Source organism: Rousettus aegyptiacus, unplaced genomic scaffold (genome assembly GCF_014176215.1).
Source record: "Rousettus aegyptiacus isolate mRouAeg1 unplaced genomic scaffold, mRouAeg1.p scaffold_m13_p_3, whole genome shotgun sequence".
NCBI classification, from domain to species: Eukaryota; Metazoa; Chordata; class Mammalia; order Chiroptera; family Pteropodidae; genus Rousettus; species Rousettus aegyptiacus.
This window is the reverse complement of record NW_023416306.1, coordinates 154,708,881-154,730,993: the sequence shown is the minus strand read 5'-3', so window position 1 is coordinate 154,730,993 and position 22,113 is coordinate 154,708,881. Positions and strand designations below refer to the sequence as shown.

At 51.5% G+C, this 22,113-nt stretch overlaps 2 protein-coding genes across 3 annotated transcripts in view; both read left to right on the top strand.

Moving 5' to 3' along the window:
- POMT2 (protein O-mannosyltransferase 2) overlaps window positions 1-8,559 on the top strand; it is a 36,993-nt gene extending 28,434 nt beyond the window's left edge. The window contains exons 14-21 of one of the 2 annotated variants that reach the window (XM_016156597.2): window positions 349-440; window positions 1,359-1,435; window positions 5,269-5,340; window positions 5,618-5,677; window positions 5,772-5,877; window positions 6,777-6,917; window positions 7,098-7,212; window positions 8,047-8,559. In XM_016156597.2, coding sequence (XP_016012083.2) covers window positions 349-440; window positions 1,359-1,435; window positions 5,269-5,340; window positions 5,618-5,677; window positions 5,772-5,877; window positions 6,777-6,917; window positions 7,098-7,212; window positions 8,047-8,152 — 769 coding nt within the window. In that variant the 3' untranslated portion in view covers window positions 8,153-8,559. The remainder of the gene's footprint in view (window positions 1-348; window positions 441-1,358; window positions 1,436-5,268; window positions 5,341-5,617; window positions 5,678-5,771; window positions 5,878-6,776; window positions 6,918-7,097; window positions 7,213-8,046) is intronic. The other variant, XM_036238576.1, reaches the window with a different exon arrangement.
- A 5,696-nt stretch (window positions 8,560-14,255) lies between these two features.
- On the top strand, window positions 14,256-19,173 carry NGB (neuroglobin). The gene is made up of 4 exons (XM_016156595.2): window positions 14,256-14,344; window positions 15,786-15,897; window positions 16,534-16,653; window positions 18,037-19,173. The coding sequence occupies exons 1-4, from the start codon at window positions 14,256-14,258 to the stop codon at window positions 18,169-18,171; spliced, it is 456 nt and encodes a 151-aa protein (XP_016012081.1). The 3' UTR covers window positions 18,172-19,173.
- Window positions 19,174-22,113: the final 2,940 nt, after the last annotated feature.

The following is a 22,113-nucleotide window of genomic DNA, read 5'->3' as shown; positions in this document are numbered from 1 at the left end:
CCCAATTTTCAATGTCCACCTCCTGTTGGCTTATTTTTAGCGGTGAGGGGAGAACAGGCATCACGTCTGTCACAGAGCACAGAACTCCAGAGTTCCTTTGGTGTTATGTGTGTTGTGATAGCTGGATGTTTGACATCTGCCTTGTGACAACTCTCTGGATCTATGTGTCTTTCTAAAATGAGAATACTGTATGCTAGGGTAGTTGTGAAATGTGGAAGTGTGAGGGTGCAAAAAGCACTTCCACTGAGTTGAAAAGAGAGGGGTTCCATGGATTTAAGAGCAGTCAACAGTGCTGCCCTCCAGTGAGTTTCAGGTCTTCTGAGAGACATCTGTAACTACTTTTCTCAGGGGCTGGGAGCAGGTGGAAGTTACTTGCACTCCATACCTTAAGGAAACCCTGAACTCCATCTGGAATGTGGAGGACCATATCAATCCTAAATGTGAGTGAGGTCACTTCCTGGGCTGGCTCTGAAGGGAAACATTTACAAGTAATTCTTATCTTAGAAAAATAAACCTCTTCTCATGTTCCTTGCCTCTCGCTGGATTGGACTCTTCTCCCCCTCGCCACCTGTAATGCAGGCCTATCTGTCTTGCCTCCTTCTGGGCTCTTCTGTCTCCTGCACCACGAGTACCTCCTCGCCCTCAAGGCTTGGAGCAGGCTGGTACTTTCCCCTATGCCCCTGTGTGGAGTTCCGCCTCTCCCCACAACCAGCCAACACTTTACATAAAGTGACAGCCACAGCCCTTGATCTGGGCCCCACAGCTATACTCCCAGGCTCCAATTTGACATTTCCACTTCAGTGTCATCAGCTTCAACTCAGCGAGTCTTTGGAGTCATCATCTGTCCTCCTAAATTACTCTCTTTATACTTCTGCTTGATTTCTCCTCTCTTCTCCGTGCTTCCCATTTCATTCTTTTTACACCTAATTTAACCAACCAGTAATTAATAACTCTTTATTGAGTATGATGGGAATAATGTGGGGCCCTGGTGAAATATTGGTGAAGGAGATATGCTTGGTCCTTGTCCTCACGGACCTTCTGCCTAGCAGGGGAGAGCAGCACATGAGTCAGTATCGAAACGAAGGGTGATGGTGCTGAGAGCTGGGGGAGCACGAGGGACGGGCCTTGTCTTCTGTTGCCTTTGCATTTCTCAGAATGCCTGATGAGAGCTTAATACACGCTGAATGAATAATCAAGAATTGGGCCAAGCTTTCTTCCATCTTCTCCACACTTTCACCTACTTGGTGGTCAGCTTGTCAGGAAAGCTACCCGCAGACTCTGGCAGTGGTGTGCATACCACGGACAGCCAGGAGAGAGAGTGTATGATAAAAGTTTTATACTGTCATTTCTTTTTCTAGTGCCAAACATCAGCCTGGATGTGCTGCAGCCCAGTTTTCCTGAGATCTTGCTGGAGTCCCACATGGTGATGATCCGGGTACTATGGCCCCCTCCCGTTTGGTGGTTTCTCTACGAGCTCTGGGCCGTCCCCAGATTTGGATCACAGATCAGTAGCCATTGTCTAAGATCCGCTGCCCCTTATGGAAGACTTTGGGAGTGTCTTCACCTACTGGTTTAGTTGATCTTTAAAGGCATTTCCCTTATCACAGAATGATCATGGTAGTGATGATGGTGATAATGGTGATGGTAGTGAACACGTATGTATCTCTTATGTGCTAGGCAGTACTCTAAGCACTGTACATATATTAACTTATTTAATAATTACTGCAGCCCTATGGAGATTATTGTTCCCAGTTTACAGATAAGGGCATTGAGACACAGTGAGATTAAGGAACTTGCCTAGAGTCACACAGCTAAAAGTAAGAGGTGGATCCAGGCTTCAAAGCCAGACTGGCAGACTTTCAAAGTTAGTGCTAGTTACTACTGCACTCTTTGGCCTAGTGATTCTCAAATCAGTTCAGGTGGCAGAGCCCCTGAAAAATCAGAGTGCTCTTGGTTGAAGATGAGACACCGATAGTTCATCCATCGTATAAAATTAGGATCAACTTGAATGAATAGCTAGTTTGAGTGTGTGGTTTACATGCAGCATAAAATCTCAACTATGAGCCCACTCATGTTCTCAGAAACACACCGTTTAGGAGGCATGGTTGATTTTTTTTAAGGTTTTCTAAGACTTACTGTTTGTACTCTGTATCATTAGTAGCTGATAGCAGTTGTAGCATCAAAGGTTTAAGGATAATTAAGAGAGGAACTCTCTCTATTTTTATTTAATTTATTGGGGTAACATTAGTTAATAAAATTATGTACATTTCAAGTGTATAATTACATAATACATCATCTGTATACTGCATTGTGCGTTCACCACCCAGAGTCAATCTCCTTCCATCACCATATGTTTGACCCCATTTACTCTTCTAACTCCCCACTTCCTCTTTTCCCTCTGATAACCACTAAACTGTTGTCTATGTCTGTGAGTTTTTGTTTGATGATTTGTCTTATTTGTTGCTTTCAGTTTTATATCCTACATATGAATTAAATTATATGGTTCTCACCTTTTTCTGTCTGACTTATTTTGCTTAGCATGATAATCTCAAGATCCATTTATGCCATCACAAAGGGCAGTATTCATCTTTTCTTATGGCTGAGTAATATTCTGTTATCTATATGTACTACATCTTCTTTATCCAGTCATCTATTGAAGGACACTTTGGTGGTTTCCATGTCTTGGCCACCGTGAATAATGCTGCAGTGAACACAGGGGTGCATATATCTTTACAGATAAATGTTTTCCTATTTTGTGGAGAGATACGCAGAAGAGAGATTGCTGGGTCATGTGATAATTCTATATGTAATTTTTTGAGGAACCTCCATGCTGTTTTCCATAGTGGCTGTACCAATTTACATGCTCACCAGTGGTTCCTTTTTCCTCACATATTCTCTTGTCTCGTTGATAATAGCCATTCTAACAGGTATGAGGTGGTATCTCATTGTGGTTTTGGTTGTGTTTCCCTAATAGCTAGTGAAGTTGAGCATCTTTTCACATATCCGTTGGCTGTTTGTATGTCTTCTTGGGAAAAGTGTCTGTTCAGGTCCGAGAGTAGAAATCTTTAAATTGACAAATTCTACCCACTAGCTTAAATTTTTCCCCGTGAGTTGGAGAAATCCTGCTGCAGCGTTAATGTGTAGGGGGAGACCCCGTGACTCTGGTTTGGGGAAAACCAGTGTTCTGTAGGCCTGATGTTTAAGGATCACTGTATCTCAAGCTAGAGATGTGATTACCGCTCTACGCACAGGGCTGCAGAGAGGGGTAGCAGTTGTTATTTTTCCCCTGATGAGCCATTGTCAAGTGGACTTTTCTGGAAGTGATTATATAAGCAGTATCAGTAAATATAGTTGACTTAAGTCACCAGATTAAAATTTTAAAAATTCAAATTTTGTCATTTCTGCACACTGAGAGGTGATGAGTTGACATTAAGCAATCTCTGGGTCACTTCTCCTCTGACTCTGCTTGTAGCTGTCACTGTGGCCTGATGATACAGCTCTTTTGAATATGTGCCTGTCAGTCAAAATATCATTATAGGTCTGGGTAGAATTTTAAGAGTAAGTCTAAATAGTCTCATTTCTTCTTTCATTATCTAAGAGGTAGAGTCAAAGAAGAAAAAGGATATAGGGCACCTTTTTTATTCAGCCAATGTAGAGTCAGCGTGCAGAGAGAGACCGAAATAGTTCAGACCATAGAAACTGCAGGGGAGAGGGTTTTTCTGCCTGCTGAGTGGAGGGTCTAAGGCCTGGGTGGAAAAGGCTGCCTTGCCTGTGAGTTTAGTTGGAACAGGCCCACTCTAGTTTTTAAGCATAGAGAATAATGTACAAATGCACATACCTATAATGGTTACAGATTTTTCCTTCCTTTTGTATCTTGGTTTAGTAAAGGAGCTTTATTGCTCAGAGTATAATGGAGCGAATAGGATGTCTTTGACTTGTTATACCTGGCTGGAGTCCCCAAGTTTGGGACAGGACTATACTCGTTTGAAGGAATTGATTTCCCTCTGCAGATGCTCTGGGGTCCAGAATGATTCATTCTTCATTCTGAGGCCCTTCAAGATAGCCATAGTGGTTCAGGGTTTGTGTAGCTGGCTCCTGGGTCCGACACCGCCCATGGCACTTTTGACCCTGGAGAAGCAACCCAGCCACCATAGGGAGGTCTTGAGGATTTAGTAAGGCACTGGGTGGCGGTTCACTGAACCACACCTCCTGAATCGTTCTTGGGCTAGACAAGTGGTTTTCAACAGAAGGTGAGTTTTCCCTTGTAGAGGATATTTGACAATGTCTGGAGACATTTTTGGCTGGCATAAATGAGGGGTAGAAGGGCCTCTGATGTTTAGTGGGCAGAGGCCAGGGTTGCTAAACATCTGGCACTGCGCAGTACAGCCCCACACCAAAGCCTTCAGCCCAAAATGTCAGTAGTGGCGAGGAGGAGAACCCCCGACCTGACTCAGGGCACCGTGCTCCTCTTCTGGGCATGCCTTCTCAGTGTGTCCTGGAAATGAGGCAGGTGCCTGTCCTGATGGCCAGTATCCAGGATCCTGATTCTTTTCCTTCCTGGTTTAGCAAAGGCCTGATTTTGCCAGGTGGAGACAAGTTGTTGAATATTTTTGGCTGCTGGATTAAAGGGGCTGTGTGCATTCTCAGCAGAGTGACAGCATTTTCAGTGGGTAAAATGTGTTCTTAGAGAGCCAGACCTTAACTTTTCAATGTATAAAGCACAGGTATTCATACAGGATATAAACAGATTTACAGTGTAGCTATGGTATTAAAATGTTGGTAGGGGAGGTGTTTAGGGAAAAAAAAAATCTAAAAAGTTTGGGAGGAGATAAAATGAAAAAAGTTGAGAAACACTAAAGTAAAATTTTAAAAGTCTAGGAACTCATTGGCGTTTCTGGGTTCATGTTTAAAGTTGGCCTTATAAGGGAACAAATAAGTCGGTCCTGATTTTTTATGCCCCGGCTTCACCCTCTGGACACTTATCTTTAGCCTGAAGGAAACAGATCCTTCATTTCTCTTTTTCTCCAGCAGAGAGGGTCTGACCGGACTGTCTTTGGTAGGAGCTGGAGGCTCGCTCACTGGGAGAAGTAAGGTGGCTGGAAGCAGGTGGTCAGTGACTGAGAATGAGCACCTGGTTCTTCCCTGCCAGCGAGGGTAGGGGAGGCGGTTTCTCTTGACACCTGTTCATGTATCAGAGAGACCAGTGCCTCACATTTCTGCCAGCCCTCCATCTGTCTTGACTAGCTTTTCTTTGCCACTTTCCTGTAGGGTAACAATGGCCTCAAACCCAACGACAATGAATTCACATCCAAACCCTGGCACTGGCCTATCAACTATCAGGTAGGGCCTGAGGCTAGAGCTTCTCCTAGGAAAAGGACCCAAGGAAGAGACCATTGAGACTGGGTGAGGGAGGTGTGCGGGGTTGGGGTGGCCGGAGATAGGGCTCTGTTTTCTGCCCTGATTCTAACCCAGCCTTCCCAGAGTTTGTGTAGAATGTGCACCCTCTGAGCCTTCTCTGCAGGCTCCCGTCTGAACGGTGACTAGTCTCTCTCCCCTTGAAATGCATGCAGCTGGGATGAGCTGGGCCCTGGATCAGCAGTGATTCTCTGCTCCACAGGGCCTGCGCTTCTCAGGGATCAACGATACAGACTTCCGAGTGTACCTGCTCGGCAACCCGGTGAGTGCCCGTATGTGCCTGGCTTGGACCCTCAGGCCGGGCTTGCGGAGAGCTACAGCTTTCTTCTCACCTTCCTGATCTCATTTCCATGCAGGTGGTTTGGTGGCTGAATCTCTTGAGCATCGCCCTCTACCTCCTGTCCGGGAGCATCATTGCTGTGGCTGTGCAGAGAGGGGCCCATCTGCCTGCGGAGGTTGAAGGTCAGGTTCCTTGGCCTCTCCCTCCCTTGCAATCAAGGGAAGGCCTGCCTAGTGATGGGCAACTCTTTCTCTTCTCATTTGCTTTTTAAAGCTCACAGTCAACAAATGCCCGGTGCTACATCCTCCCAACAACCCTGTACGGTAGGGATTGCTATCCCTATTCTGTGGATTAGGAAACCAAGGCACAAGAGGTTAAGACATGTACTAGAGCTGAGGTTCAAACCCAAGCAGTCTGAATTCAGTCTTCACTTTTAACTTCTGTGCTCTATACAGAGCTGCCCATCTTTTCTCTTCTGTCCCCTCTTGTTTCATGGCCCCGTCCCCTAGCGTGATAGAGAAGAGCCCCCAGGGAATGATCTCTGGGTTCTTATCCTAGTGCTGCTTCTGGTAACTTCAGCTGCCGGGCCATGGACCACAGTGTCTGAGGTTTTCACACAGGCTCTTTGTGCATCTGCAGCTGCCTGTCTGAACAGCCATAGCTCCTCTCTCCCACCCCCATCCTTGTCTCTGACCTTAGCCCCGCCCTGTCTGCCATTGCAAAGATCTGTATGGCAGCGAAGACGTGGGAGGTGAAAGTGGTGGGGAAGCTGTCTGCAGGGTGTCCAGCGTTTTGGTTTCTTTAGAGGCCGTGCTGCTTCCTGCTGGTGTTTGGCGCCTCTGCCATGGGTGCTGTGGCCTCACCAGGCTGGGTTGTGAGCAGGCTTCTTGAGAACCAGTTGCTCCTCTCTTCTGCCCGCTGCCAGAGGCCTGTTTGGCTTGGTCCAGATGAGGGAAGGAAGACCCAATAAGGTGATGTGGCTTATTTAAGTCACATAGCAAGGAAGGGGCAGAGCTGTACTAGAGTGCAGGGCCTCTGCCCCTCCCTGTCTGCTGACTGGGGCTGTGCTCCTTGGGCCCAGGGCTGTCCGAGGTCCTGCTGCGAGGAGGTGGTCAGCTGTTGCTTGGCTGGGTGCTCCATTACTTCCCCTTCTTCCTGATGGGCCGGGTCCTCTACTTCCACCACTACTTCCCAGCCATGCTCTTCTCCAGCATGTTGACAGGTCAGCACTGCCCACCTGGACTTGGCGATAAGGGTGGAGGATGGGGAGGGGAAGAGGCCACTGTTGAGCAGCAGTGCCGACACTGAGTCTCTGCTGCACTGACCTGGGCGGCCCCTTTCTGTCGCATCCCCGGAAGTCATTCTCTGATGGGCTATGCTAAGTGTCCCTTTTTCCTGCTAGGTGTTCTGTGGGATACTCTCCTCCGGCTCTGTGCTTGGAGCCTGGCTTCTTTTTCTCTGGCCAGCAGCATCCACGTGCTGGGAGTCCTGAGCCTGGTCCTGGGAACTGCCTACAGGTGAGCATCCCCTGCACCTTGCATTGCTGCTTCCCAGCCCCAACCCTGATGCCTTAGCCCTGGATGCATTTTTAATTACCTGGGCTGCTTCCAAGGCATACAGGTGCCTGGGTCCTATCTCCAGAGGTTCTGATATAGTCTAGGCCAGTTTGGACCCTGTCAACCACAGCTTTCAAAGCGCCTCAAGTGACCCTACTGTGCAGCCAAGTAGAAGAAACATGAAACTCTCTGTGTTCGTTCCTTAGGTCAGTGGTTCCCAGCTTTTGTGCCAGTGGCACACCTGAAGGGCGCCCCTGTTTAGGCATAGGGGCTCCCTCCTGGAATAGTGCTCCACGGGGTAAGGGAGAGGGTGGCTTGAGAGGCATGGGGGTGCGGTGTGCCTCAGAATAGTTGGAAGGAGGGTGTTGTTTGAAAAGCCACCCCTGCTCACTCCACCTTGCCACTCTCAGATCCCTTGTTGAGAGTCACTGGCCTTAGGGGCCAGGGGGCAACATAAAAACATGAGCAGGGAATGGGGACCTGTGTCACCATTTAACAGATACTTTGGGCCAAACAGCACACGACCAGACCCCTGGTCTGGTCTCTCTCCTGGGCCTCTGAGGAAGAGCCCTTTCCCTTATTGTCATTAAGTCCGCATCTACTGAGCTCTCAGGCTGCAGTGTGCCGGCGGCGAACTCAGGCAGACGTGGCGATGAAAGGGAATGGGTCTTGTAGGTGGAGAAGATCTAATGAGCTCCAGCAGGAGGGGCTGAATTTCCGAGTCTGCCTTGCTGCTTCTCTCCACTGAGGCACCGGGATGCCCACTGTCTCCCTCTGGATTCTTCTCTCTTACAGCTTCTACCTCTTCCACCCTCTCGCTTATGGGATGGTTGGTCCCCTCGCCCAGGACCCCCGAAGTCCAATGGCAGGACTGAGATGGCTGGAGTCATGGGACTTTTAAAGCCGTTACAAGGACTCCAGTCTCAGTCCAGGAATTTCCTGGGGACAGCCAGCTGTGGAGCCAGTTCCCGGACCCTCCCAGCTGTGGATGAAGCTCCCCAACGGGCCTGAGGAATTCTGTTGCCTGCCAGGACCAAGCTCCGGGCGCTTTTCCGGAATTACACGACACTGGAGAGAGCCACGGCTCTGTCTGCGGAGATCCCACCGCTGGGGATGGCTCGGCCCCAGAGGACAGCATCTCCCAGGCCTGTTTCCTCAAGTGTGCAGCATAAGGAAGGATGAGTGTGCAAGAGTGAGTGGCAGTGTGAGAGTGTGAGGGTGTATTTGTCCACATGCCTATGGAATATAGACTGTGATTGTGGACAGCCGAGTGTCATAAACTCTAAGAAATAGTTCAGGGCTACAGTAGTATTTTCTGGTATTTTTTTTTTTCACACTGGATTTGGTTTGTAAATAAGACCCAGCAGTAATTATCTGACCTCCAAGAGGGCTGAGAGCCCTGACCCCATCTTGGGACATCACCCGGGGCAGAGCAAATAGGACTGGCAGCTGTGCTGCTCTCCTCACAAACAGCTACAGCTGAGCACCCCTGAGCTGGAGGGCCGGCCTCCCAGCGGCTTTCCCACGTGGCTGCTGCTGGGAAGTCTCCTGTGTGGACCAGGTGGCTGGACTTCCTGTCTACGGTGTGCACACAGGACTGGGCTCCATAGCAAGGCAGCTGAGGACTCAAAGCCCTTGGTTGGCCCTCCTTGGCCCTTGGTTCCTTCCTCTCTGAGAATGTCACACGATAAGATTTGGGGGTGGGGGAGGGAATGGCATCCTATCTTTGGCTGCTCTGTCTTCCCAGGCCCTGGGCACCAGAGGCAGTTTCTTGCTGCCCATCCCTTTCCCTCTGCATCCAGCCTGGCTGTGAGGACAGGAGAGACACATTCTTCTGAGGGCTGGGAGAGCCTTTAGGCCCCTTGCTTAGCTGCCGAGAAAGACGTGCAGCAGAACAGGGGTTTGCGTGGTGCTGGTCTGGGGTCCCAGGGTGGGCTCATGTTCCTGTCATTCATTAAGTCTTCCCTGTTTTTACTTCTCTAGTCCTCTCCTGCTGACTCCATTTCATTTCCCTTACTCTATGTCATTGTTTCACTAATCTCTTTTTCCCCAAAGACCCAGAGCGCCTAGAAATGCATTAATGCTTCTTACGCTATCACTTTGAAGCCCAAACAAGAAGCTCAGAGCTGTACCTTTTGCTTCCTCCCCAAATGAAAGGAATTAAAAAAAACCTTGGGTCACAACCTAACCAACCCAAGGCCAGCCCTTCAGCCTCCTCCCTCCTCCCAGGGCATGACAGAACACTTATTTTGCCTCAGAGGACTGTGATGCTTCAAGATTAATGATGAATCTCTGCCACACTCCATCTTCTCTCCTTTGTAGCCCCCACCAAATCTGACAGGGTCAGAGCTCTTTAGAGCATCTTCAGGAGGCGGTTGCCACGGAGACTAGAAATTGGTTCCAGGGACAGGCTGTGATACCTACTGGGTGGTGGGGAGGGAAGCTTCTGGCCATGCTTGGACATTCAGACCAACCTTCATTAATGTTAATAGAGGAAATACAGCAACATCAGAAGCAAGGAAGGTTTGTTAATTAGATCTGGGCCTGATGACCTCCTGCTCCCAGGGCTGTAGTCCTTTTGACTTCCCCCAGCAGGAAGCACTGCCTGTGTGCTGAGCCCGGGCTGCTTGCTTAATTGCATTTCTGGAAGGGAAGGAGAGCAGGGATGGAGAACCTCTGTTGTTCACCCCTGTCACCCCACCATGGCCCTCCCCTCCTCCCAACAAACAGCATTGGTTTCTTCTCAGTTGAGTGGGGGCTGCCATCTGGGTGGGCTTTCCTGGAAGTAGGATGCAGGACTCTGCACTTGGCTCTTAGCAAAGAACAGTGGCCCCCAATGACAGCCAGGAGGTAGCCGACGTTCCCTTGTGCCTTGTGCTTCCTAATAGTAACTCTTTGGAAGGGAGGAGTGCTGAAGGAGACAGAAGGGTAGCTACTCTGAGTGAGGGTGAGGAAGGAGAAGTCTCAGGCAACTTCCTGCCCATCTCCAGGCTAATTTGGCCACATTGGGGACAAACGTTTTCTCTGTCCCTTCCATTGCTTTCTGATGGGAGAAGGAGAATTGTCTGCCCACTCCTTTTCTTCCTCCTTGCCCACACGGGCAGAAACTTCTCTGGGAACAAGGCTACATGGGTTGATGTACTTTCACGTGCTCAGGTTCGGTTGCTGGAAGAGGCTAGGCAGATGGGCTGTCAGGGTGGTGCTTTGAATATGAGCCCCAGCCCCCGGGAATTGGCAGAAATGTGACATGCCCCACAGACTTGCTGGTGGAGGAAGAAGACATGCATTAGTCAGCCCAACCTCCAGTCAGCTTCTTGAGCCACATTTTATATTTAAAATAAGTTTCCACAGATAATCAGAGGCTGTTTACTTTTATAATAAATAGCTCTTATTTTGAATGCCATGTTGTTCTTGTTGTATTTGATTGAATCTGACTTGCCCTGTAGCTCCCAGAAAGATGAAGAATGTTTTAAGTACAAGAACTATTCTGTTGTATCTGGGGTCTGAGGCCATTCTGATTCCAGAAGAGGCCCTGGGTTGGGCAGGTGAGCCTGATTTTACCCCAGGGGGCATTTGGGCCCTCCCATGTGCAAGGTTACTTGAGTAACGCTGTTATTTTGATTTATTTAAACTTATTCCAAAATAAGTAGGCAGCCGGACCTTAGTTTTTCTCTTTTAACCTGTTCACACAAGTGTAGAAAAGAGTGAGAGAGAAACAGTTGTCGACTTCTGAGACAGCTGAGGGGCCCAGCATTCTAGCAGCTTCCATCCAGCTTACCAGAGGCCTCCCATTATCAGTGCTGTTAGGGGTCCGAAGTAGGTCAGAGCTGACTCGTGTTGGCCAGTAGGTGGGTGAGGAGAGGAACAGCACTGCACTGGGAAATTGGGGGTCTTCTGGGTTGCTTGACTCCCTGCTTCCCTCGTAGCACCAAGAGTGGCTGGGGGTGGGTGAGGGAGGTGGGTTATACAGATCTCTAGGAGACGGAAAATGCTGAGGATAGGCACGTTAGAGAAGGACCAAACACTTCTTGACTGGTACAGTTTAGTTTACCAAGTCCTCACACTTCTGTGACACTTAATCCTCATAAAGGCCCAGTGAATAGTGGGGCAGGATTAGGCACCAAGTTGGGCTTTTTCTGCTTCTCCAGCCGTGGTCTGTGACTAGAAGTACCTTCCTGGAAAAACTGGGCAGCGCCGGATCCCCAGAAGAGGAGACCTGGGCTCAGAGGTGTCCAGATTCAGCCTCTTCCTTTGTACGTTCAGTTCAACACTCGACAGCTTGTCTCAGGCTCGGTGTTTCCTGCTGCACCCAGACCAGAGGTTTTCTGGGAGGAAAAAAGCCCCGACTTGTAGCATTTGCCAATTTCCTTGGTGTAAATACTCCTACCATGGCCTGTTTCAGCCTACCAACCTGATGTCACTGAATCAATTGGAAATATGCTCACAGTGGGTTCTCACAAGTCATCTGAGAGCCAGTTCTAGTATGCCGTTGACCCAGCCAGACCCAGTGACCTTGGCTTGGTCTGAACTATGGACACAGCTCTTGGCCACAGTGCATTAACATGAGGCAGTAGAGCATGAAGGCCTAAGGATGGGCTAGAATGAGACCTGAGGTCAAATCTTGGCCCCACCGCTTATTAACTATGTGACCTCGGGATAGTTACTTAACCTCTTTGCCTCTGTTCCCTCAATGGTAAAACGAGGGTATAATAAATAGTACCTGCTTCATAGAGTTATCAAGATGAAAAGAGTTAATGATGCAAAGTGCCTTGACAGGATCTGGACAGGAATGCTCAGTATATGCTAGCTGTTTATTGTTGTTTAGGATAAATTGATCCCAATGATGGCACTGGCTCTAGAATAGTATTTGAACTTCCTTGATTAGAACCTCCTGCCCAAGTTATGGACAGATGCCAGGCAGGGAGGGGAGCTCCTGTGACTTTTCCTCAGCTTCTCAAATGTGCATTCAGACCCTAATCTGGTTGGAATACAACACCCTGACTGCTTAGGTGCAGCTGGATTCTCAGCCCTCTCCTGCCTCCTCCTTGGCTCTAGAAAGGCAGGGCTAACGTTATTACCTCCCATTAACTTATCAGACCCCAGGCCCCATCCAAAGGAGAAAGGAGGCAAGAAGGGTCCCAAGTGTAGACAGTTGCCAGGGAGTGCAAACGGGGTGGAGTGGGAAGCTTTTGAGGAGCCAGGTGGCCTGCATGGAGTGCCAGACATCTGTACACTGAAAGAAGGAAAAGGTCTCTGGAGACGTTACCTTCCCCTGTGACCTGCTGCACCTGGCTGCAGGGCCACGGGATGCCAAGCTGGAAGTCAGGTCCCTGAATACCCTTGGCTTTCTCCTCCCTTCAGCCCCCAGTCCCTTTGTGCTTTTAGCGAGGCTCTCTCGGACTCTTCTGGACACAGGCAAGGCTGCCTTGCAGCCTTGCTCTCCTGCTCCATCCCAGAGGCCCCAGAGCTGTGTGGGGAGATGGGCCAGATAGGACTAGGGGGTACTCAAACTTCTGGGTCCTTGGAAGAGGGAGAGCCACTAGATGGTTTCATTGGGCTTGGTTGGGTACATGAAAGAAGAGTTCTGCTGAGGTCCTTAGTCCTGATTCAGGGCCAGAAGGAGAAGTTCTAGAAGGCAATGACTCAACATTCCATACCCAGGACAGGGCTCGCCATGGAGCCGCAGCCTGTTCGTAACTGATGGCCCCAGAACACCTACTCACCTTGTATCCGTGAAAACAAAGGAGGTGGACTGAGAAGCCCCCAGAGACCTCAATACCCAGCCCAGCTGTACATCAAGTACAGCTGAGGAAACTGAAGGAGAGAAGAGTACAGACTGAGAGCAGACAGGCTCAGACACTAGCAAATGAGAACAAACGAGGGTGAGAAATGAGCTTGCCTTCCCAACCCTGGCCCATGGGAACTGGGCTGAGGCTTGAGGGACTTTCATCCTTGAAAGAGAAAAGTTTAGGTCTAACTGACAGGCAACTAACTTCACACCCTGAATGGCAAGTGTGAGATTCTGTGCCTGAACTTACATATTTAGTAAAATAGTACTTCTATTTGAACTTTTTGAAAAGTCTTAAAAATCATGCGATATAATGTTCGAGCTTAACTCTCTCAATGTCCAGGTAGTGCAGTGTTCACAGCTGCTGCACGGGAGACCCCACCCTGGCCAAGCAGAGCTGGGGCTAGGACTGGAGCCCACAGATCTCTAAAGATGGAGTCCCAGGAAACCACAGGCTTTGCTGGAAATGGCTGCAGCCTTGGCCCTGCCCCTAAGGCTGAGAGCCCTGTTGTAAGGGTGCCTCAGTCAGATCCAGAACTAGGGCAGAGGGCACACCCAGCCTCAGCTTGGTCACACAGGTAGGTGACCTGGCATCTCCAGGTCCGACCTTAGGAAAGAAGGAAAAGGACCCTGTGGCACAAGGTCCACAATGTCCACAAGGGTGGCAAACGCAACCGTTTAAAAGCAACGTGGAGAGGTGGCTTATATAGAGCCTACCCAAGGTAATTAAATTCAACACGGTGCCCTAACTAGTAGGTAGTCACATGGTACCGCCCGTTTCCAGGTGAGGAACAGGCCTACAGAGGCTCAACGATTTCTGTTAAGCTCTGAAGCTCGGGCTTTTCCCATGCCACCAGGTCGTCTCAGGCCAGAGCTGGTTGCCCAGAGATGCGCGCGCCTTGATGGACGGAAGGGGGCGGGGGCCGCCGTTGCTTTAAAGCTCCCAGGGCCCGCGGTGCCGCGCAGGGCGCTCTCGGAGCAGCGGGGCGTAGCGGCCAGAGCAGGGTCCCTAGAAGCGCCAGAGGGGCACCAGCAGGGCTGGGGCACCCCTACCCAGGGCAGGGAAGTAGAGGTGACTGGATCGCGCCCAGCCGAGGTGCAGGAGCCTCAGGGGGTGCCAAGTGGTCCGCGTCACCCCGGAGATGGCGCGGCACGTGCAGTGACGGTGCCCGCACCCGGAGGGTCCCAGCCTTGCTTCCCGTGTCCCTGAGCGAGTATGGAGCGCCCGGAACCCGAGCTGATCCGGCAGAGCTGGCGGGCGGTGAGCCGCAACCCGCTGGAGCACGGCACAGTCCTGTTCTCCAGGTGAGGGTGGCCGGACGCCCCGGGGGTGCGGGCCTGCGGGGGGCCTCGCCAGGAATGAGCGCCAGGCGGCTGGCCCGGCGCCAGAGGAGGGAGAACCGGCCCGCCGCCTTGGCGCGGGGGCGCCTCCAGATGTGCGCCCGAGGAGCTGCGCGCAGCGACGGGTGGCGCGGCCCCTTCTGCTCTTCCCGCGGCCGCCGTGGGCGCGTCCTGCATCCAGCGCTGCACGCTCGCTCCCCACGCGGCTCGCTGAGAGCCACCGGCGGTCCTCACCCGACCTCCTTACGCTCGAGCCCGCAGACGCCAGTGCCCGCGCTGCGCGTCCTCCCGTCTGCTCGTTCCTTGGATGGTGACTTCAGGGGTCCCCACGGCTTCCAGTAAGGGGAGGCTGGGACGTCCCCAGGGCCCAAGCAGGGATGGCGTGCTGGGCACCTGGTCGGCGGGGCCCAGGAGAGTGCACTTCCAGCAATCAACCGAAGGATAAATCTTTCCAAGGAAAGGACCAGACTAGAACAGAGAACTGCCGGGGAAGGGGTGTCAGATGGCCAGTGTCACCGCCGAGAAGGGGAAGGGGCTGCACAGCCCCTAAGGGGGAGGAGGAGACCAGCCTTCAACCTCAACTGGAGGGTCCCTGGATAATCCCGCTCCCACCACCAACGCGGCAAGGCTCCGTTTCACAGCGGTTTTCCACGATCCTCGTCTCCCTAAGGCAGCCCAGAACTTCTGCGGTAGCTTTGCAAAACCTCCCCACCAAGAAAAGGGAAATAAATTCACAGAGTTACACAAAACCCTGATGAGCCCTCCCAGATGTCTGAGAGCTTCTGCTCGGGCCTCCAGGCATCCCCCAAGCCGGCTGTTTTCTCCAGCGCCCTCTGTGGCTCCACTACCCCCAAGCCATGTGACCTTAGCAACTTACTCGACCTCTTGGGCTTGTTTCCTCTGTAAAACTGCGGTAACAGTTGTACCCACTGCTTAAGATTGTGAGGAATACACAAGTTAACCATGTGTAAAGTACTCAATTCTCTGTAAGTGTAAGGAGGTCTTAACGCTATTATCATCATCACTGAGCCTCCTCAGAAGTGATGAGACTGGGAGATTCTGACCTAAGAATGGGAATGGGGAGGAGGGGGGAGGGGGGAGGTGGGAGAGAAGGGCTTTCCTCTCCCTGCAGTGTAATTCCACACTTCCTGTTTGAGGATCCCTTCCGGTCCCAGCACCCTTCAAGTCTTTATGGAGGGGCTGCTACATGCCAGGTCCTAGAGTGGCCTGGGGACACATGCTTTTTCTAGGAAGAAGAGACTGGCAAAGACGATGAAGGGGCCAGTGCAGATGGGAGGGTGTGCTACAGTTAGGCGGGACTCGGGGCCCACCGCCACGCCCACTTCAGGCAGCCAGGACCTGCGGGGCTGACATCCAGGGCTGACACCTGGGCCTCCCCCTACAGGCTGTTTGACCTGGAGCCTGACCTGCTGCCCCTCTTCCAGTACAACTGTCGCCAGTTCTCCAGGCCTGAGGACTGCCTCTCCTCCCCCGAGTTCCTGGACCACATCAGGAAGGTGAGGGTAAGGCGGAGTGGCCCCTGGGATCCAGCAGAAGCCTTTCTGGGGAGGATGAGGGACTTGGGATTGGACAAATTATTTCTGTTTTCTGCCCCAGGCCTGTTGTTACTCCCCTCTTTCTGCTTCCTCATGTCAGGGGCATCTGCTCCTTTCCCTCTGCACTGAGCTGGGCCCAGTCTGAGGCACCAGAGTCCGCCTTCTCCCCCACCCTGTGCTCAGCCAGATGCTCTCAGCTGTCATTGCCCTCTGCCTTGTCCCCCTGGCTCCTGTAGGTGGTGTTAGCTCGGACATACTAGGGGCCATAGGCCTATGAAATTCCGTCTGGAGTTTTCTTGGAGGCTCTGGACTCGTACAGGACCTCAGGCATATAACACTGCCCTGCAGGCATGTTTAGGGCTTTGAGACCCTCAGAAGGGAGGGGTTTCGTTCACCGTGTAATATTAGTAGCTTGGTCACCACATGCTGAGTGCCTACTATACGCAGACGTGGGTCGTCTTCCATTTCTGATCCTCGAAAACCAAGGGTCCTGGTGACTTCTCTCAGCTCTGGTTGGGACCCCCAGGTTCTGGACTCTGGCTGAGAGCAGGGGGTTGTTCTGGCCTCTCTGTTTCAGTGCTACCTTGGCTTTGGCAGGTGATGCTTGTGATTGACGCTGTCGTGATCAATGTGGAGGACCTGTCCTCGCTGGAGGAGTACCTTGCTGGCCTGGGCAGGAAGCATCGTGCAGTGGGTGTCAAGCTCAGCTCCTTCTCGGTAGGTAAAGAGGCTCTTCCTTTCTCCAGAGTTCCCGACCTGAGGCCACTACTCTCTGTCTGTCCTCCCCTATCTCCCCCACTCCTATACCCTCAGAAGACCAGGGTGGGGCCCACATATGGTACTTACCTGCTGTGTGACCTTAGTACTGCTCTGACCTCTCTGAGCCTCCAGTTTTTCTTCTCTCGTGTGGCTGCTTTTAGAACCATAGAAAGTAAAGGAGCCTTTGGGATTCAGGGGTCTGCTCAGTTTCTATCGCTGTGTAAAAGACTATCACAAACAAACAACAATTTCTGATTTCTTTTGGTTCAGGGGCATGGTTCTTTTGTCCCACGTGCTGTGGCTAGAGCCACTCGTGCAGGGCCTTCAGCTGGAAGCTCGTCCAGGGCTGGAATATCCAGGATAGCCTGCCCTTGGGGTCTCTCTCCCTGTGGCCTCACCATTCGGTAGTCTAGCCAAGCTTCCGCACAGAGGCGTGGCTGAGTTTGGGAGGGTGTGTTCCAAGAGGACAAGCCGGGTGCCCAAGCGCTCTTCCAGACTCCACTTGCATCACTCTTGCTAATGTCCCATTGGCCAAAGCCAGTCAGATGGGTGAGCCCAGTGTCAAGGTGGAGGGCCCCTACTCAAGTCGAGGTTCATGGGGAGCCCCTGACGTGACAGTCTACCATGTAGTCTAGTCACCTTGCCCAATGGTAAGGGAAGGGAGCGAGTTTGTCTCCGTCCCCAGGATTAGCATAGTGCCTGGTCTTTGGTGGATATTCGGTAAATATTTGTGGAATAAATAAACCTTATTTTATTATGACTAATAACAAACGAGAGCAATTATTATTGTTGAAGCCTTACTGTGTACAGATGTTGTGCTAAGAGCTCATTATAGGTATTCTCAATCCTTCAACAACTTAATGAATTGGAACTTTTTTCTCCTCTATTTTACTGATGAAGCAACTGAGGCTCAGAGTTGCTCAAGATCACACAGTTCATAAATAGTGGAGTCAAAAAGTAAGCTCAGGTTCATCTGTTTGTAGAGCCTGGGTTCTTAACACCATGAGTGCTACCTTGCAGAGGAGGAAACTGAGGCCTGGGGGCAATAACTTTGCTTTGTCTGAGCTGGGGGTCCCAGGCAATGCCTCGGCCTCACTCGTGGGGTAGTTGCAAGACTGGCAGTGGAGTGAAGTAAGTGTTCATTATAAAGCCTCAGATTTAAGGGGAAAGCTGGGCATAATGTGGTAGCCAAGGATTGGGCTGAATCCTGCTCAGGAAGCATGGACCCTGTGCAGGAGAGAATAAAGGCCCAGGAGCCCTTACCTTGCCCAGACCTCAGTTTTCTCACCAGTGGAATGGAGTGATGCCTTCGGGAATGACAGTTGCCCCTTGCCTCTGCAGACAGTGGGCGAGTCCCTGCTCTACATGCTGGAGAAGTGCCTGGGCCCCGCATTCACACCAGCCACGCGGGCTGCCTGGAGCCAGCTCTATGGGGCTGTGGTGCAGGCCATGAGTCGAGGCTGGGATGGCGAGTGAGAGGCAGCGCCTGCCCAGCAGCCTCCACCTGGCGGCTTCTGTCTGTCTGTGTCTGTCTGCTAGTCCATGTCTGTTGCAGCCCAGGCTCCCCTAGTCCTCCCTGCATCCTTGTCCCATTGGCCATACTGGAGAGGCGATGGAGCGCTGAGTCTTCGTCCCGTACCCCAACCCCCACCACCCACGTAAGTGCAGACAGGGGGCAGGGGGTGGCTTTTCCTTCAGGCAGGGGCTTCTGGATTTTCCCACATCCCCAGTAACTACTCCCTGCCTGCCTGATTTCCTCTTTGGCATCCCCTCTTCTGCCATGAGGAGCAGCAGCATTTTGGGGCTAGCAAGGTCTAGGGTTTTAAGAGAATGGGCTCTTGTGCCAACTACCCTCCTCTGGTGAGCAGGGGCCAAGTCTGGCAGCTCCAGGCACCTTCCCATCTCGGCTGCCTTTAACGCTTTTCTCTCCCAGGGGTGTTTGCTTTTCACAAGGAAAGAGGAGGAACAACTTTAGCCTTCATGGTGGAATCACAGGCAGGTAATCAAGAGCATCGCTGAGGAAAGGAGAGGTGACCTGGCTCTGTGAGAGGGCTCATCGGAGTCCCAGGGGCCTACTCCCATGTCACCTGACAAAGTCGTTTTTCTCCTGCAGTATCTCCCTTTCCCTCACTCAGCACTTCTGGCGGGAGCTCCATTATTATAGCTGTGTAGGAACCAGTTGGCCTACTGGGGTGGGGCTGCATAAGGCCAAGGAAGGAGGGGAGACTTCATTCCAGAGAGACTTTATTCGTCCTTACCACCCACTCCAGCAGGGCCTGAGTCTCTTCTCTCCAACCCTCCCTTCTGCCTCTGCCTCCACCAACTGCAGACCCACAGCACCCCACCCTTTAAAGCTGGTGTGTGCCTGTACTTGGGCAGGTAGATAGAAGAAAAAGCAGTGGGAGGGGCCCTCTGCTCTCACCCTGAGCTGTCTGCACTTTTATCCTTTGCTCCGTGCTGTGGTTGTATAAACTCATGAGGAATAAACCTGTTCTGTGTGCTTCTCTGACCTTCCAGGACTAGTCTTTTCTTGGGTGTCAACTTGTGCCAGATGAAGCTTGCAGGGGGTTGGATGTAGGGCGAGGTGGGAGGATGGGGTCATGAGGACCAAGGCTAGAGTGGGTGGAAAAGAAGGGAGAGGCCTGGGGAAGCCAAGCCAGCAGCTGAGATGGAGCTAGGGGTCTGTGGTGGAAATTGCCTGTCAAGCACCAAATCCAGTTATTCTTCCTTCTGGGCACAGAGCTGGATTACATTTCCCAGCCTCCCTTGTAATTAGATTGGTCAAGTGACCAAGTTCTGCCCAATGGAATGTGTGGGCATGTGTGTCACTCCCAGATCTGGCCCCCCAAAACCCAAATATGCTCCTCTGTGCTCTGTCATTCTTCCCCTAGCTTGATGCGAACCTCACAGTGACCTTGAGGGCCATATGATGAATGTGACAGAGCCACAAAATGGAAGGAGCCTGGGTCCCTGAGTCGCTGCTTGGAGGAGAGAGCCCACTAAGAAGTGCTTGGTGGGACCCAGGTATTTCTTCACCATGTAGAGCAGAAATTCACCCATTTTGAATTTTACAAGAAAGAGACATAACACTTCTATTGTGTTTGCGCCATTATACACTTGGAGGTTAGTTTGTTACAACACATGCCCACACTACTTCAGAGTCTGAAGCAGGTCATGAGTCAGGGACCTGGTAGCCCACCTGCTGGTGGACAAGGTGAGGACGGAATAGAAATGGGCCTGGGGACAGGACAGCAGCAAAAATCACCGAAGACTCTGAGGAAAGCTTGTAGATCCTCCTCAGAGGGGAAGGTGCCGATCCCAGGGTGGGCTTCTCAAGGACATTAAATGGGTAAACCTGGAGTGCACCTTGGAGTTCAACAGCAGGTGTGAGTGTGTGTGTGTGCATGTGTGTGTGTGTGCTTGTGTGTGTTCGTGTGTGTGTGTGTGTGCGTGTGTGTGTTCAGGAGGATCAGGCAGACAGGGTAGAGAGATAGCCAGGGCCTAGAGAGGGAGTAGCATTATTAAGAGTGGGCATCATGCCGGCAGATGGGGTTAATGCCCCACATACTCATGGCCTCCAAGGTGTGGGGTTCTGGAGCTGGGCTGTATCTGGAAATATACCTGGGCCACAGCCTTCACCCTGAGCCTTCAGTGTTTCTATTCAAGACCAACGCTACAGGTGCCAGCAGAGCCTCCCCAGCTCCCAGGTGGGCTCAGATGTCCAGGCCTGCCAGGCCGTGTGACTGCAGACATTGAGTCTGGAGCATGTTAGGAATGCTTTTCCCACTGTGGCACCGAAAGCATTTTTTTTTTCGAGCCCCACTGTCCCCACTGAGAGAGGGCCTCCTCTGCTGTGTGGTCTGATAACAGCTCAGAGTCAGGAGGCCATGTCTGACCTATGGCTCTCGAATGTTAGACACCCACTCAGGCGACTAGGGTGACCTGACTTTGGAAAGGCCAGACAGCCTCCTCCTACCCATGTCTTGAGGTATCCTAAGCATGAGTGTTCTTGCCTCTTTCGAAGGCCACTCTTCTGCTTATTCATCTGTGTCTGTGCACGTGTGCATTCATGCACACATGCGCACACGTGTGTGTGTGTGTGTGCGCACATGCGCGCGTGTGTAGGGGGCACAGTTCCTTCCTCCTCTGTTCTAGGTCTCGGCCTTGTAATCCTCTCTTCTGTATTCCTCCTCAGTCTCTCAGCCCACAAAGAATCACCCCGCTCTTCTCTCTCCAGCAACCACCTTGTTTCTTCACTGCCTTTGATAGCGAAACTCTTCAAAAGAGTTGTCTTTCCTGGCCATTTTCACCCTCTCACTCCTGTGAGCAAACAGGAACCTATTTCAACCATGCTTTCATCCTCACCCCTCAGCTGTTACTGTCCAGGTCACCAGCCACCTTCACCTGGACTCAGGGTCGCACCTCAGTCCTCATCTTGCTTTCCTGCTCAGCAGCATTTGGAAGAGTTGATCACTCTTTCCTTCATTTTTAAACTTTTAGCTATGGAAAAAAATGTTCACATACACAAAAATCGGGGCCTGGGGAATCTCCACGTGCCCTTCGCCCAGCGTCAGTGGTGAGCAACTCGAGGTCTCCTCCGCCCCTCTTACTTTGCTGGAGAGTTTTAAAGCAAATCTCAGACTTCCTGATCTTCTACTTGTAAAGTCTTTTGTATGAACTTCTGGCTGGTATTTTTTTCACCTCTTAACCCATGCCATCGACACGCCTATCAAGATGAACGGTATCTGCTCAGCATTGCCTAAGGCCCAGTTTATATTCAAATTCTCCTGATGTCTCAAAGATGTCTTTCTGCAGCTGGTTTGTTCAGCGTGAGAAGCAACCACGGGCCATCCATTGCATCTGGTGGTGTCTCTTGAACCTTTCATTTCCCACCAGCCCCTCTCCCATTCTCCTCTGCTTTTGATTTGCGGGACAAACCGGCTCGTTTGTCTAATGGCATGTCCAGCATTCTCATTTGGCCCGTGTTTCTTCGTGGTGTCTTTGAATTCACTCCTCTATGCCCCATGTTTACTGTCACGTGTGGTTCGAGCTGGGGCCCCCCTCCTTCCTTTTTGAGCCCCTTTCTTTAGGGACACCAGGCTCTCCTGGTTTTCCTCCTTCCTCGCTGCTACTCCTGCTCAGGCTCCTCTCCTCATTCTCCTCCAGGCCTCTTCCCTCCACTTACTCCCGCAGAGATCTCAGCCAGTCCCATGCTTTAAACACCACCCACATGCTGATGACTCCGAAGTTTACATCGCCACCCTAACTCTCCCCTACTCCAGGCTCTGGCATCCGGCCACCTGCCCAGCATCCCTGTGAGGCATCTCAAATGTAACACGACCAAAATAGAACTTGCTATTTTCCCTGGTCCCCTCCCCCCACCCACCGCCAATTCCAGCATCCTCGGCCTCCAAAAAC